The following is a 15,493-nucleotide window of genomic DNA, read 5'->3' as shown; positions in this document are numbered from 1 at the left end:
GTAGTATATATTATAATACATTTTCAAAAGACTTATAATTAAGTGTTGTGGAAAGTAGTTTTTGGTGTAGTGAGGTATAAAATTAAGAAAGTTGGGAGACTTACGAGGACGATTGAAGTATCTGTGAGTGCAGTTCTTGAACCCATTCGACATAAAGAACTGATCTTTATATTCATGTGGGTGGCTGGGGAGATCGATGACAAAGGCTATGTTGGGAAATGAGTGAGGTAGTAGAAGTCGTCACCTCGTCCCTTCTGATCAGGGCTGGCTTTGAGGCAGAAGAAGTGCATAATATCACCTAGAGTGCAGACCTCACACTCGTGCCTCAAAAATTAATATTTTATCACCACTGAAAGTCAATTTGAGTTTGGGGGGAGCTGGAATGGAGCCAGTTCGACGTAGTTCAAGAAATCTACAAAGTAATGGTCTAAGGGAAGGAAAGCACCTGCTTTCATGTGCTCATCACTCCAAGCCCCGAAGTCTTCTTGAAGTGGGGCACAGGTCTGATCTCCTTCAAATGGAGTTCGCGCGATAAGGCCCTCAATCCTCATCTCGAGTCCATGGCTCAATAGTATCTTGTTAACATTTCACTGAGTTATTATTCGGGACACGATGTGCTCGACCTCAAAAAAGGTGTCAGGGTTGACAACAATCTCCCTTTCCACCACTGGGGTGAATTGAGGAATAGGATATTCGAACACGATTTGCTTGCCCTTATTCTTGTTTTGGATAGAGGAGCTCGCGACGTTTTTCTTTGGCGGGGCCATGATCTAGCTCGCCTGATGACAAAGTAGCCTATTAGTGGTGACCTAAAATAATGCCTAGCTACGGCAATAAAGGTACGCTAACCCAAAGGTTTGAGTGTGGTTCATTTCTGGCCTACGGTGACCCAAAATTTACACGAGCTAAGCTATGTCCTAGCATCAACACGTGTTTTTTACTCATAATCCTAGGCCACACACTATAGGCTTGGGAAATTCTCTAGTACTTCGGGATTCACATGTCAGACCCACTACTTTTCTTTTGAAAGTTGTTTAATGCCAAACTGCTTAAGGTGTTGTGACCTTTAAGCTACCTAGAGCCAAACCTAAAACCTCTCAAATTTTACATCCAAACAGGTATCTTAATCGATTCTTCAACAATGCTTTCCTTACAAAACCTTGAAAAATTGCCTAGTTTTTAAACACGTTATTCCTAAACAAGTCTAATATCATTCTTTTAGCCTAAACTAATCCCTATTGAACTCAGACATGGCTAGAACACGAAACGATACTCAATGTAAAAAATATTTTTCAAAATAAAAAGAACTCAATGGAAAATAAAGAGTGAAAGATTCAAACAGATGAGGAGATACTTATAGTTTATACGTTTACTCGATGAGAATGCTGGGTTAGATCAGAATTCGACCCTAGGCTGCCTCCAATTCCACTCCAAGCTTCAATCCTCAAAACTTCATCCCAAAACCCAAATTCAGAAATCAACTTCACATTCCTCAAGAAAAACACAAAAGACCTAAGCCACAAAAATGAAACTCTTCTTAAATTTCAAGATTCCTAGGTGAATGGCTGCTAATCTATTCCTCAATTCTAATTTCACTCCCAATTTCCTTCAAAAATCCAGTTGCCTAGTCTTGCGCTCTCCTCCACCTTCTTGAACACTTGAACCAAAGGACCTTGGAATGCTTGAGAAGCCTAGAACGTAAAGACAAACTTCAGCTGTGGGTTTGTCTAGTTTAGAGCCTAAATGACCATTCTACCCCTCTGTAACGACCCAAGTTTGCTAATAAGGCTTAAGGGCCTTGATTAGTGTGCCTGGAGGGCATAATGGGATTTTGTGTGTGACTTTAATGAATTAAAATGCATGATTATGATTTAATGCATGTTATATGACTATTTGACCATTTGAGATGCATGACTATGTGTATTAGTATGCATGTAGACCTGATTGCCTTAGAAAGAGCATAATTGTAATTTGGCCAGTTTGGGCATGACTGTGTTGATATCTGTGATCTGTGACTCGAGACGATCCTAGAATGAGCGGGTTATCGGAAAAGTCAAAGCGGGAATTTATACTCGGCTTGGGTCAAGCCTGGGGAGTTTAAATGAGAATTTGGAAAATATATCGAGGTTAATCTTGATGATGAGGATTGTATATTTGGTGATTAATCAGGTATTGGGTAGCAAGCGGGAAATTATTAGAGACACTCGAGGAATTAGTGGGAATTGGGTAAAAGGACTAAAATGGCCCTACATGGACAAAAAGGTTTGGAATTTATAGGGAGGGCATTTTGGTCTTTAGGCTTTTTAGAGATAAGTTAAATGAAGCTTTATATTTAGTGGGATTGGTAGAGTAGAATTATAAGGCTGAGAAAAAGAAAGAAAAAAAAAAGGAAGAAAAAGAAAAGAGAGAAAAACAGAGGGGTTTTGTTTCTAAGGAACGGTTTGTGGTTCTCCCACCATTTCCCTTCATTTTTCTTGGAGTTAAGCTCAGTGGAGAGCTAGGGTAGGCTGAGCATCAAGGATCCTAAGCTAGACTTGAAGATTGGCAACGGATTAGCTAGAACACATCAGAAATTTGAGGTAAGTTTTTAGAAATTTCAGTTTTAGGGTTTGACTGGTTTGAGCTGTGTATTTAAGCTGAATTGATGGGGATTTTTGGGGAAATCATGCCAAGATTGAGAAGGAGCAAGCTAAGGAGGTTTAGGGTTCAACTCAAGGTCGAATTTCCATCCACGGTATGATTTCTAAGTCTTTAACTTTGATGTTTGACTGAATTTCTGGGTTTAAGGTTCATTATGGTAGATCTTGAGTTTTGGGTTGCTTGAGCTTGGGTTATGGGTTCTTGGGATGCTTGGGATGAGTGTGAGGTGTTGATAAGTTTGTTTTTGGGTTTGGGAAATATTTGGTCAAGTTTGGGGTTGAAATGGTTGAAGGAAATCGCAGAAAACGATTTTTGGGTGTGGCCTGTCTGCAACTAGCGCTACAGCGCTAGTCTTTGGGCGCTGTAGCGCTATGCCCTGTTTCTGGGGATGTGTGGTTCTGCTTGTAGCGCTATAGCGCCCTCTTAAGAGCGCTGTAGCACTGCATTGTTCACAGAAAGGGGTTTTTGGGCTTTTGTTGAGGGATTTTGATCTAGGGTTCGGGGCTCGGTTCCACCACCTTGTTTTGGAGATCTGAACGGGGGCTCGGGATTGGTCCCGAGGCTAGGTTTTGGACTTGAGGTTTGGTTATGACTTTGACTTATGGATTTTTCTTAGGTGAGCACTAGGGCTCGAGTGGGATTGTGCTCGAGGAGTCAGGTGATCAAAGCTATTGAATTGAAAGGTAAGAAAACCGTAACACCCGAGAACAGGGCATGGGCCCACAGTGTTATTGCAGGGCATGGCCCTAGATTGTATTACGTGCAAATGTATAACCTTAGATGAATTATTATATGCTTGAATGATTATTTCGAAATGTACTATACGTGCGATCATAATGAAATGAACGGCTAAGGCCGAGGGCGGCGAAGGCCGAGTACAGCCTTAGGGCCGGAAGTAACACTTAGCACATGGAGTGCTTATAGCCAGGGTGGGACCCAGGGATACATGAGTTATCCTTACGGTAAGGACCGAGACCCCAGGCTTTGGTAAGGCCTCTGGGGCAGCATGGCCGTGCTTGTTCAGTCTAATGGTTTTCCTATTTATCAGTGGATTATATGTCAGCTATATTTTATGCATATGTTATGTACTGTATGAGTTTTCTTGCTGGGCCTCGGCTCACGGGTGCTCTGTGTTGCAGGTAAAAGCAAAGAGTCAGTCAACCGGCCATGAGTATGGAGAGCGTGGGAGCGGCGCGTACATGTTCGGCCTGCCCGATTGCTTTGGTTGGGGGCATTTTGTATATGGTTGTATTAACTTATTCTTTTGATAGTTAACTAGATGTAAATCTATTTTTGAGTTGTAAATATTTGGTAAACCTTATTTTTGGGATCCTAGATCTTTGACACTTAATGTTTTCAATGAAACTAAGCATTTGCAAAGACTACAGCCTTAACTTCTGATCAAGTCACACTTTTGGTTTTAGAAACCTCGTAGAGTCAGTTAGTTGCACAATTTCCGTTTTAAACTCACTTAGTAACAACTCTAAGGTAGTAGGGCGTTACACCCTCCTTCTTTACAACCTCAATAACATCCTAGTCCTTTCACTCTTTAAAAAATACGACCTTTTACTCATTATTTCATACTTATTATTTCATTAACAACACCAACCACAAGTTACTAGTAGTTACCAATCTCACAACTAAACACCAATTTCGTGACTCTCTGCTAACACTGCAGGACAGGATCTCCTCATGTCGGAAACACCGCACATATCACAAAATCATACCCTCAAGGGGTTCAAATTACAAATATGCCCCTAATAGCCAAATGGGGACCACATGCATATTTAATTCACCTAAACATCCATTTATAATCACATAATCATTAAATTCACATATTAACATAATTAAATCAATTATTGCCCTCCCGACACACTAATAAGGCCCTAAGCCTTATTAGAAAATTTGGGACGCTAGAGGCACACGAGACAATCTCTGTTGATCCTGTAGTGGCTTATTATTCGCTCCATAGCCCTGGGAAGCTTCAACATCCTATGGAGTTGCTCCGCCTCAAACCCTTTGTCCTTGTATGGATTGGTGCCATGGAGAAGGGTCCCCATGTTTACTTCCTCCTCTAAGGTGCTCCTCCGAACAGGCCTCTCTGCCACTGGAACTACCTCCTTAACTACTATCGTCTGGGCCTGCGCCGGGGATGGTACACTTCTCTCCTCTAGTTGTCTCCCACCTTCTCGGGCCATGGCTAATATCTCATGGTCGAATGTGTAGAAACCTTGCTAGTGTAATTGATAGAGCTCATCAGACATTTGAAAAACAACAACCAAGCAATTAACGCCTTGACCAAAAGAAAACAGGCAAAAACACGTGAACCCATAAGATAACTGCTCGGAGAAAGAAGTGTCACCAGAACCCCAAATCTGCTGCCAGAGACACCATCGAAAACTAGAGAACTTCGTCGGAATCTGGAAATTTTCTAGAATCTGGTAGAGTGCCCATTTTTGCTAGTTTTAACACTAGCATATGCTAAAAGAGGTAAAAATCACCTTTGAATCCTAATATTGTAAGACCTAAACACCAAACCAAAAAAAAAAAAGCAAGAACCCAAAAAAGAAACCAAGTGAAGCTTACCCGATATAAATCGCTTGTAAGTGTTGTAACGGGCGCGAACACAAAAGTATTGACACAAAAGTATTCATTAATACCCCAGTAAGGGAGAATGTTTGTAATAAATCTCCATTAGGGAATTAATTGTCCTCATCCATCTATAAATAGGGTTAGGGCATACATTGTAAAGAATCCCAATTTTTTGGTACTATGAGCACTGCTAAAACGTTGCCTGAGCTCCATAGAAGCTTGAAACCCTCAAGTTTCTCAAATCTTAATACAACTAACTCGTGGACTAGAGTTAATTAATAACCTAAACCATATAAAAATGTGTGTCTCCTTTCTCTATTTATTTAAGCTTTTATTTAATTAGTTGGAAGCGAAAAAACTAGTCATTAATAAACAATATACTTAAAAAGATAAATAACAAGTGCCAAATATCTGTAAAAAGAAAAACTCATCAAGAAAAGATAATGTTAAGACATAACATAAAAATACTCAGCATCATTATGAAACCCAATGAAGAGAAGCTAAAGAACATAAAAGAAAAATGGCAAAATTTTGCTTCCCAAGTTGTATAACATCTTGTCACTTTTGAGAAAACAAATTAAAGGAAAACCATATCTAAGGTAAGAAAGTAAGCACGCACTTCTAAATTGAAGACATCATCTACAATGAGTTCGTCAAAATTTAAGCAAAAACCAGCTTTACTTGTTTTGACTGCAAATAAATAAAATTTAATATATATCTATAAATAAAAATTAAAGTAATAATTAATGAACAAAAACACAATAACAATAATAATTGACACAACCAATTATAATAAATAAAATAATAGTAAAATAAATTTATATTAATAAATATAATTAATTAACTATCCCCATTTCGTAAAAAAATTAACATATATTAACTATCATAATTAACTTAATATATAATATAGTATAATTTAAATATTTAAATTTGTAGATAATATAATAAAATAACTAACTTTAAAAAATGTCGAACTGATAGAAATGATACATTCTAACCAGTAGTGAGCAATATATATATATAAACATATATTATAATATAGTTAATTTATATATTAAAATTTTAGATTATATATAATAAAATAACAAATTTAAAAACTACCAAAATAATTGAAATAATATGTTTTAAGTAGCAATGAATGTAAAGAGTAAATGAAAAACTACTAGAATTGCAGCAATACAAACTATTATGAATCCGCCATTGCCACAAGTGAGAATTGAAAAAAGATTACAAGGAAAATATATTATCAGAAAGAAAAATAACATATCTACCTTCATTCAAAGAAAAATATTAATCCTTTTTTTATTAGAAATTAGTCTTAGTTTGTCTTTAATAATTCCATAAAGGGTAAAAAAGCCAAAAGTACAAAATAAATAAAATCTTTAACATCAACCACACTCTTCCCCTTTAAATATGTTTATAACAGTTGAGATAATAGAAATGAATGGAAAAATCACACGTTCTTCATTGAGCTTTTTGATATATATATATATATATGATACAATAGAAATTAGAAGAAGCTTCCTAATTTAGTTAGAGACTAACAACATATCAGTTAGAAAATGTAACAGAAATAACAAATCATAATAAGACTCTAACAGAAATAACAAATCATAACAAGACTCCTAACTAACTAATTCCAGATCTGATACATGCATAACAGCCCCCCTCTAAATGTACTTAGAGTAAGCTAAATGCAGCTTGTGACAGAGAAACTCAAAGTGTGGAGATGAGATTGGTTTGGTGAATAAGTCAGCAGGTTGCACTTCAGAAGGAATATAACGTATTTCTAACTTCTCAGCTAAGAGGGAGCGAACATAAAGAACATCAACTTCGATGTTTTTAGTTCGAGAATGAAACATTGGATTTAGAGCTAAAGCCTGGGCGCCCTGATTGTCACACCACAAAATTAGAACTTGGGTGGAGACAGAGATGCCGATTTCCTTGAGAAGAGCATGTAACCATACCAACTCAGTTGCAGTGGAAGCAAGGGACCGATATTCAGATTCAGTGGTGGATATAGACACTGCCTGTTGTTTTCAAGATGCCCAGCTGACTAAGTTGCCACCAAGAAATAGACAAAAGCCACTGGTGGATTTACGATCATCTAAGCTTGAAGCCCAATCATCGTCAGAATATGCTTCTAAGGTCAAGACTTATGCTGGTTGGAAATGAAGTCCAAGAGTGAGGGTCCCTTTGATGTAGCGCAATACTCTTTTGCAAGCATTCCAATGATTCTGAGTTCGAGCTTTGAGAAATTGACTCAACTTGTTGACTGAGAAGGAGATGTCTGGTCTAGTAAGTGTGAGATATTGTAAAGCTCCGATAACTCTTCTATAGATATCTGGTTTGTCAAATGGTGGACTATCATCATGACACAGTTTATTGCCTAGAACCATTGGTGTTGGAACCAGTTTGGAATCTTGGAGGCTGGACTTATGTAATAACTTAGTAGCATAGCGAGTTTGAGTGAGATAGAGACCAGCTGTGGTATGAATTGCTTCAAAACCCAGAAAATAATTGACTGTGCCAAGTGATTTTAAGGCAAAGTGAGAGTTTAGATCAGCAATTAGTTGAGCAATTAACCCCGAATTGGATCCTGTAATAAGGATGTCATCAACATACACTAAAAGGAGTAAAGGTCATGCTTTGTGATGTAAAAGAGAGAAGAATCTGAAGTGGACCACTTGAAACCCCATTGAAGAAGTGTAGATTTGAGTTGCTGAAACCAAGTTCTAGGGGCTTTCTTGAGTCCATAGATTGCTTTGTGAAGGAGACACACATGATTAGGACAATGTTGATCAGTAAAACCACTCGGTTGCTTCATGTATACTCGTTCATGAAGCTGTCCATTTAGAAAAGCATTGTTGACGTCGATTTGTTGGATGTCCCAACCATAAGTAACAACAAGGGAAAAAACCACTCTGATAGTCGATGCCCTGATAACTGGACTAAAGGTATCCGTGAAGTCAAGGCCAGGTGCTTGTTGAAATCCTTTGGCGACCAAGCCTGCTTTGAATTTATCTAAGGATCCATTAGCCTTGTATTTAGTTATGAAAATCCACTTGCAATTGATAATGTTAACATTATCTGGGGCTGGTACCAAGGTCCGTGTATTGTTTCGTAAGAGTGCATTATATTTAGTTGTCATAGCATCTTTCCAAGCAGGAATTGTCAAGGCTTCTTTGACTGAAATCGGTTCAGCAGAGAGAATCTGAGTTTTTTTGGCTACTGTGTACACTTTTGGCTTGTAAATGCCGGATTTGGACCTTGTTTGAATTAGATGACCATGGGGCAATGATGGCAGAGTAGGAGGAACAAACTCAGGTGCATGAGAAGCAAGAGAAATGTTAGTAGTAGAAACTAATTGCTGAAAGGAATCAGGAGGAGAAACACTTACTTCTGTATTGTGTGGAACAGTGCTACGATCAGATGCTACTTCAGGAGATATTGGGGTACCAGCCCAGGCAGGAGCTGAGTTAGGAGAAACATGAGGAGATCTTGGTGACGCCAGGGAGTGAGACTGTTGAAAAGACGAAGCAGGTGTGGTGGAAGAGGAAGAATTGGATGAATTAGTGACTGAAAAAGGAGGAGATGGGAGAACAAAAAAGGATTGTGAATGATGTTGTTTGAAATATGAGGGATGACTGATTTTATGAAAGAGTTCAGAGTAGGGGAAGTTAGATTCATTGAAGGTGACACTTTGAGCAAGATGTATTCGACCTGTGGGGTGGAGACACCTATATCCTTTATGATTAGGGGCGTAGCCTAGGAAGACACACTTAGAGGTTTTGAGCTCAAGTTTATGTGTGTTGTAAGGACGAAGAAATGGAAAACAGGCACATCCAAACACCTTTAAAAGTGTGTAATCAGGAGGATAGTGATATAAAGACTCAAATGGTGATTGATATTGAGAGACAATAGTGGGAATCCTATTAATGAGATAAACTGCTGAAACAAATGCATCCCACCAAAATAATAAGGGAAGTTTGGCTTGAGCTAACAAGGTGAGGCCAACGTCAGTAACATGCCTATGTTTGCGTTCTACTCTACCTTGTTGTTGATGTGTGTGTGGACAAGGATGCATAAACACAATTCCTAATTGCTGAAGTGGTTTTTGGAAAGGTCGAAATTCACCACCCCAGTCTGTTTGGATATCCTTAATGGATGAGTCAAATTGTTGTTTTGAAAAGGAGAAATGTATTAAATGCTTCAGACTTTTGATGTAAGGGATATATCCAAGAATATTTTGTAAAATCATCTACAAACAAGATGTAGTACCAATATCCTTCAGGTGACAAGTTAGGTGAGGGACCCCATAAGTCTGAATGAATTAATTGAAGTGGTTTTGTTGTTTTAAGAGTTGAACTAGAAAAATGCATTAAATGTGTTTTTCCATATTGACATGCATCACAGAAGTGAACATCAGACGTAGAACAATCAACATGTATTTTATTTAGAACTTTTCTCAAAACAACTTTAGAAGGATGTCCAAGCCTATTGTGCCGCAAAGCAGCTAGCTTATTGGACTGAGTACATGGATCACTACAAGAAGGAAGACAAGTTTTATTACTATAGTAGTATGAGAAGAAGAAACAGCTGTGAAGTAGGCTGATGTTGAGTGAGGCAAAGATGAAGAGGACTTGGGAAGCACCAGCTGGTAGAGCCCGTCGTGGAGTGTGCCCTGAAGTAGATTCTGTTTCGTGGTAATGTCTTTAACAAAACAGAAGTTAGGTGTGAACTCAATAGATACATCATTGTCAAGAGTAAATTTAGAGATGCTAATTAAGTTTTTCTTAATTTCAAGAACATGTAAAACATGTTTTAGATGTAATGATCGAAAGACATCTATGGAAGAATGACCAATATGAAGAATAGGAAGGGAGGAACCATTACCTACAACCAATTTCTCTTTCCCTTTGTATGATTTTGGAGCAGTGAGATTGGTTGTGGCTATGGAAACATGGTGAGAGGCTCCACTATCCATATACCAGTTTGCATTAGCTATGGTATTTGGAGAAGCAATGAGGGCCTGAGGTGTGGAAGCAAAATCAAACTCTTGAACATGTTGAGAGGATTCACCTTGGTAGCTGAGATCAAAGCGATGGTAGCACTTGAGTGTGATATGCCCTGGTTTGCCACAAACTTGACAGATAGGTCGATTGGGATTCGGATTGGTATGACCTCCACTAAAACGTTCGTGACCTCGACCATAGAAACGACGGTCACGATTGCCTGGATTGGCATTGAGAGTGCCAAACTTTTTGTGAGTAGAAGCATAGTTCGCAGTTGGATTTTGAAGATCCACCGTAGCAACAACATTTTGTTGTTCAAGCCTCATTTCATGACTTTGAAGTGAGAACTATAAATCAGAAAGGGAGACAGTCTCACGAGAAGTAAGATTAACAACTACAGAGTCATATTCAGGGCCTAATCCTCCTAAGATGTAGAGCACAAGTTCATCATCAGTAATAACTTGGCCAGCTAACTTGAGAGCATCAGCTATACACCGCATCTTAAGCACATATTCATAAATATGAGTGGAGCCTTTTTTGGTCAGCTGAAGATGAGTGCGTAGTTGAAGAATGCAAGCCTTGGATGTATTGGAGAAAAGGCGAGCTAGTTCAGACCATATCTCAGCAGAGGAGTTGCATCAAGCGACATGGCCGAGCATGATTGCAGACATGGAGTTGAGGAGCCAGCTCATTAAGAATTGATCCAGACGTAGTCAGTAGTGAAACTCTGGATTTGGAAGCTGCCTAGTCGCATCAGATGGATCACGAAGAAATGGAGGGGGTCGGATTCGATCGCCGGTGAGAAAACCTTCCAGATTGTGAGTTCGGACTGAGGGAAGAACTTGAGATCTCCAATACGGATAGTTGGTGCGAGTGAGGCGAAGATTCAAGGCCGCCATGTTTGCAGGGAAGTCAAAGCCAACTGCTGGATTTGCTGGTGGAGCCCGAGGAGGCAGAGGAGGTACCACAGGTGCAGTATGCTTTGGAAGATCGACAATGGGGGAAGGAGTGGTAAAGGTAGACGCCATGAGAGAAACTTTTCGAGAAATGAGGGTGAATTTGGGAGTTGTGGTGAGGAAAAAAAAACCTAGGGCACTCATACCAGTTGAGATAATGGAAATGAATGGAAAAATTAACACGTTCTTCATTGAGCTTTTTGATATATATATGATACAATAGAAATTAGAAGAAGCTTCCAAATTCAATTAGAGACTAACAACAAATCAGTTAGAAAATGTAACAGAAATAACAAATCGTAATAAGACTCTAACAGAAATAACAAATCATAACAAGACTCCTAACATACTAACTAATTCCACGTTCTGATACATGCATAACAATAACAAACCTTACTCTTCATAAACTTGATCTATAGCACTAACAACAACTAAATTATAAGAAGCAATAAAGCAGTACTAATAAGTCGAGGATAAATCTAATCGACTTATACCCGTAGAAACAAAAAAAGAAGGCTAACTAAAAAGATAATTTCTAAATGAAAACATGCTACTTCAAATCTTTCATAGTAAGCAATATGCTCCTATGAAAAAGAAAGAAAAAAACTACATACCACTTCGGATGTAGTGCTGCTCTAAAACTAGTCCGTTGCATAGTACAAGTAATTTATAGTATTACAAAAGCAATTTAAGAATAAAATTATATTGATGATGCTCTACATTACTTATCTTTGAATTATTATTAGTGTCAAAGCCGCACTACATCTACCGTTATATATACATGTATAGTTTTAACTATTTATGATTTTTAATTCTTGTTTTAGGGTTATACACGACGCATGAAAAGAGTTAGTGTGAACATGAACAAAATGTTAGAGAAGATAATCATCGAGCATGAACAAGAAGCAATATTATTACTAAATGAGCAAGAAGAAGAACATGGCATGCATAAGGGTTTTGTCGATGTTTTGCTCTCCTTAATGAACCAACCCATGAATCCTCAAGATGAGAAGTTCCACATAATTGATCGAACAGATATCAAAGCCATCTTACTAGACATGATTTCAGCATCATTTGACACATCGGCCACAGCTATCGAATGGACATTATCCGAGCTTCTGAGGAATCCTAGAGTGATGGAAACTCTTCAAGGCGAGCTAGAAAGTGTGATTGGGATGGACCAAATGGTGGAAGAGAAGGATATAGGGATGTTAGAATACTTGGATTTGGTGGTGAAAGAGAGCTTTAGACTACACCCAGTTGGCCCATTATTAATTCCACATGAATCCATGCAGGACATTACTATTAAAGGATATCATATACCGAAGAAATCGAGAATTATTGTGAATACTTGGGCAATAGGAAGAGATCCAAAAGTGTGGTCTGAAGATGTGGAAGAATTTTATCCCGAAAGATTCGTTGGTAGCAATAATATAGACATGAAAGGACGTGACTTTAGGTTGCTTCCATTCGGGTCAGGTCGTAGAGGGTGCCCCGGAATGCAATTGGGTCTTGTCAACGTTCAACTTGTTCTTGCTCAGATGTTGCACTGTTTTAATTGGGAGCTTCCTTATGGTACAAATGCTGAAGACCTTGACATGCTTGAGAAGTTTGGTCTGTCTATGGGTAGAGCTAATCACTTGCTTTCTAAGCCCACATATCGTCTCCTTTTCTAAATTATGTCTACTAAATCCCAAAACCATAATAAAAGTGTCTCATAACACTAGCAAACTTATTTCGTACTCTTTTATATATATTTATAATAATAAGTCCAAGAATTTGCGACTGGGGCTATACAAAACTTGTTAAGGAAGAAGATCATGTATATACATTGTGGCCAGGGATAGCCTACATATATGTTCAATCATCTAAAAGTTTCTCTTTAAAAAAAAAATATCTATAATTTTATGAAGACATAGAACTTTATTAAAGCTGTGTTAGATTTATTCACACAATACTCAAGAAAAACATATAGTAACCATTAGAACTTTTTTTTTAAAAAAAATACGAAGTTGCTACAATTTTATATTACTAAAAATATTTATAAAATTTTATTTTGGCTATTAGACTGTCTCTATGTAAACTCATATAAAAAGAATTCAAATCAATAATTTATTTAATATTTGAAATAAATTGAATGATATCTTCTTATATCCTTTTAAAAAAATCAATATATATATAAAAAATTTAATGGTATTTTTACAAATGTCATTAACATAGTCTAGTCCCATTTTGAAAATGTCCCTAAAATTGTTCTTCAACATAAACCATAAAATAATTTTGTTTTTATAATAAATCATCTAGCTAGTGACATTATAAATTGCTATTAATTATGATTTAGCGACATTTTGAAAATGACCATGAAGAATAATCTATCACAAGAATTTAAGTGATTTTGGACATTTTTTATTTGTAACTAATGTTCCTAATTCTAAGAATGGGATGTTGGATTAATACTATTTTATGGGCACATATGTATAATGTATAATGCTAGTATAAAGTGTGATATAAAATTAAGTGACCAATTATGTTATAAATATCATAGGGTATTAAAGTGTCATGGATTTAATGTGTAGAAACAGGAAAGTAAATTTTTTAATTTTATAATGGACAAAATTAGAAATCACTAATTATAAATTAGGATTGTGGTCCCCTATATATATGTATTATTCTATTCTGTCTGTCATCCCATTAACAGAAAAGAAAAGAGAGACCCTTCTCTCATAGAGATACATATTATATAGGAAGATCTAAACCATCTGTGCAATCTCCAACAATGGCATCAGATTAGTGCTTCCGCTCTTGTGTTAATCTTCTTCTTTAATTTAGCAAATGATCTATAGAATTATGATTTAGGATTTCTCATATATGCATTTATAATGACATGATTTTGGATTATGTGTTGGTGATTATTATTTGTTCATGTTATTTGATTGTATTAAAAATTCTAACAAGTGGTACCAGAGCCACCTTTGCTGAATTTATTGAAGATTTGATGATTTTGTTCGTAAGAAATTTGGGAATTTTATAAAATTAGGGTTTTGATTATAAGATAATATTACTGCCTCTATTATTTCTTGATTGCATTTAAGTGCATATTATTATGTTTTGGTATATGTAAATATGCATATATAAATTGGTTGAATAATTTTGTGGCTGTTATGTGCTATTGAAAATTCTAGTTATCTATGTACATAGGCTTCAAGCTTCAGGAATCAAATCAATCTTTTGAGTCCATATCTATTGTACATGGCTGTTATGTTTTTTTTCTTTTGTTTTATGTGATGCATATACGATAATAACTTCATCACTTCAGATTTTTTTTTATTATCATTATTATTATTTTATTGAATATAATAAAATATCTCAAAGTTGTATATAATAAAGAAGATATAAATTTATACGTAAATATATATATAAATCATTATCAGTTTTATTTTATTATTATTATTTATTGAATATATAATAATTTCAGTTAAAATAATAATAATAATACATAACAATTAAATTCAAATTTGGTTTTGGTTTTAGATTTTATCAATAATATCTAATATTTTAAATTAATTAATTAAAACAAAATATCACCAAAGTGATCTCTTTTGTGTAGATTAATTTAATTAAAATGTTAAGATAATTGTGTGTATGTAATTCATGCATTTATTAACTTGCCCAAAGGTAAGTTAATATTTGGCAAAGTTTCATGCATACCTGTGGTAATAAATGTGTGACAATTATAAAGTATTTTGTGTGAGCAATATGTTAGTCCAAAGATTGACTTATTGTTTGACATAATTTATTGTCAATGTTTGATTGCTACAACAAGAGTATCACTTACAGTTAATATTATTGTCCAAAGACTTAATATTAATGTTGTGCTTGGTATCTTGAGATGGGATTAACCAAAATTTGAATTTATTGTTTGATTATGCATATTGATGTGAGCTTGTTTTGTTTGTTTTGTTCTATATTCAGCTAGTTCATCTTCTGTTGCCTCAATATCTGCTAATATTAATTCTATTCCTATGCTTAATGGGACCAATTTCAAGGATTGGAAAAGGAACTTACTTATAGTTCTAGGATGTGTGGATTTAGACCATGCATTAAGGGATGAACAACCTGCACCTCTCACTAAGGAAAGCACCCGTGATGAGAAAACAGATTTTGAGAGGTGGGATCATTCAAATCGCATGAGTTTAATGATTATGAAACACAGCATTCCAGAAGCCTTTTGGGGCACAGAATCCGAAGGGATTACTAAGGCCAAGAATTTCCTTGAACAAATTGAGGAAC

At 36.4% G+C, this 15,493-nt stretch overlaps 1 protein-coding gene across 1 annotated transcript in view; it reads left to right on the top strand.

Moving 5' to 3' along the window:
- The window catches only part of LOC133830871 (cytochrome P450 CYP736A12-like), a 34,803-nt gene extending 21,911 nt beyond the window's left edge, over positions 1-12,892 (top strand). The window contains exon 2 of the mRNA XM_062260962.1: positions 12,028-12,892. Coding sequence (XP_062116946.1) covers positions 12,028-12,879 — 852 coding nt within the window. The 3' untranslated portion in view covers positions 12,880-12,892. The remainder of the gene's footprint in view (positions 1-12,027) is intronic.
- Positions 12,893-15,493: the final 2,601 nt, after the last annotated feature.

The sequence above is a fragment of the Humulus lupulus genome, chromosome 4 (genome assembly GCF_963169125.1).
Source record: "Humulus lupulus chromosome 4, drHumLupu1.1, whole genome shotgun sequence".
Taxonomy (NCBI): Eukaryota; Viridiplantae; Streptophyta; class Magnoliopsida; order Rosales; family Cannabaceae; genus Humulus; species Humulus lupulus.
This window is presented reverse-complemented; position numbering and strand designations above follow the sequence as displayed.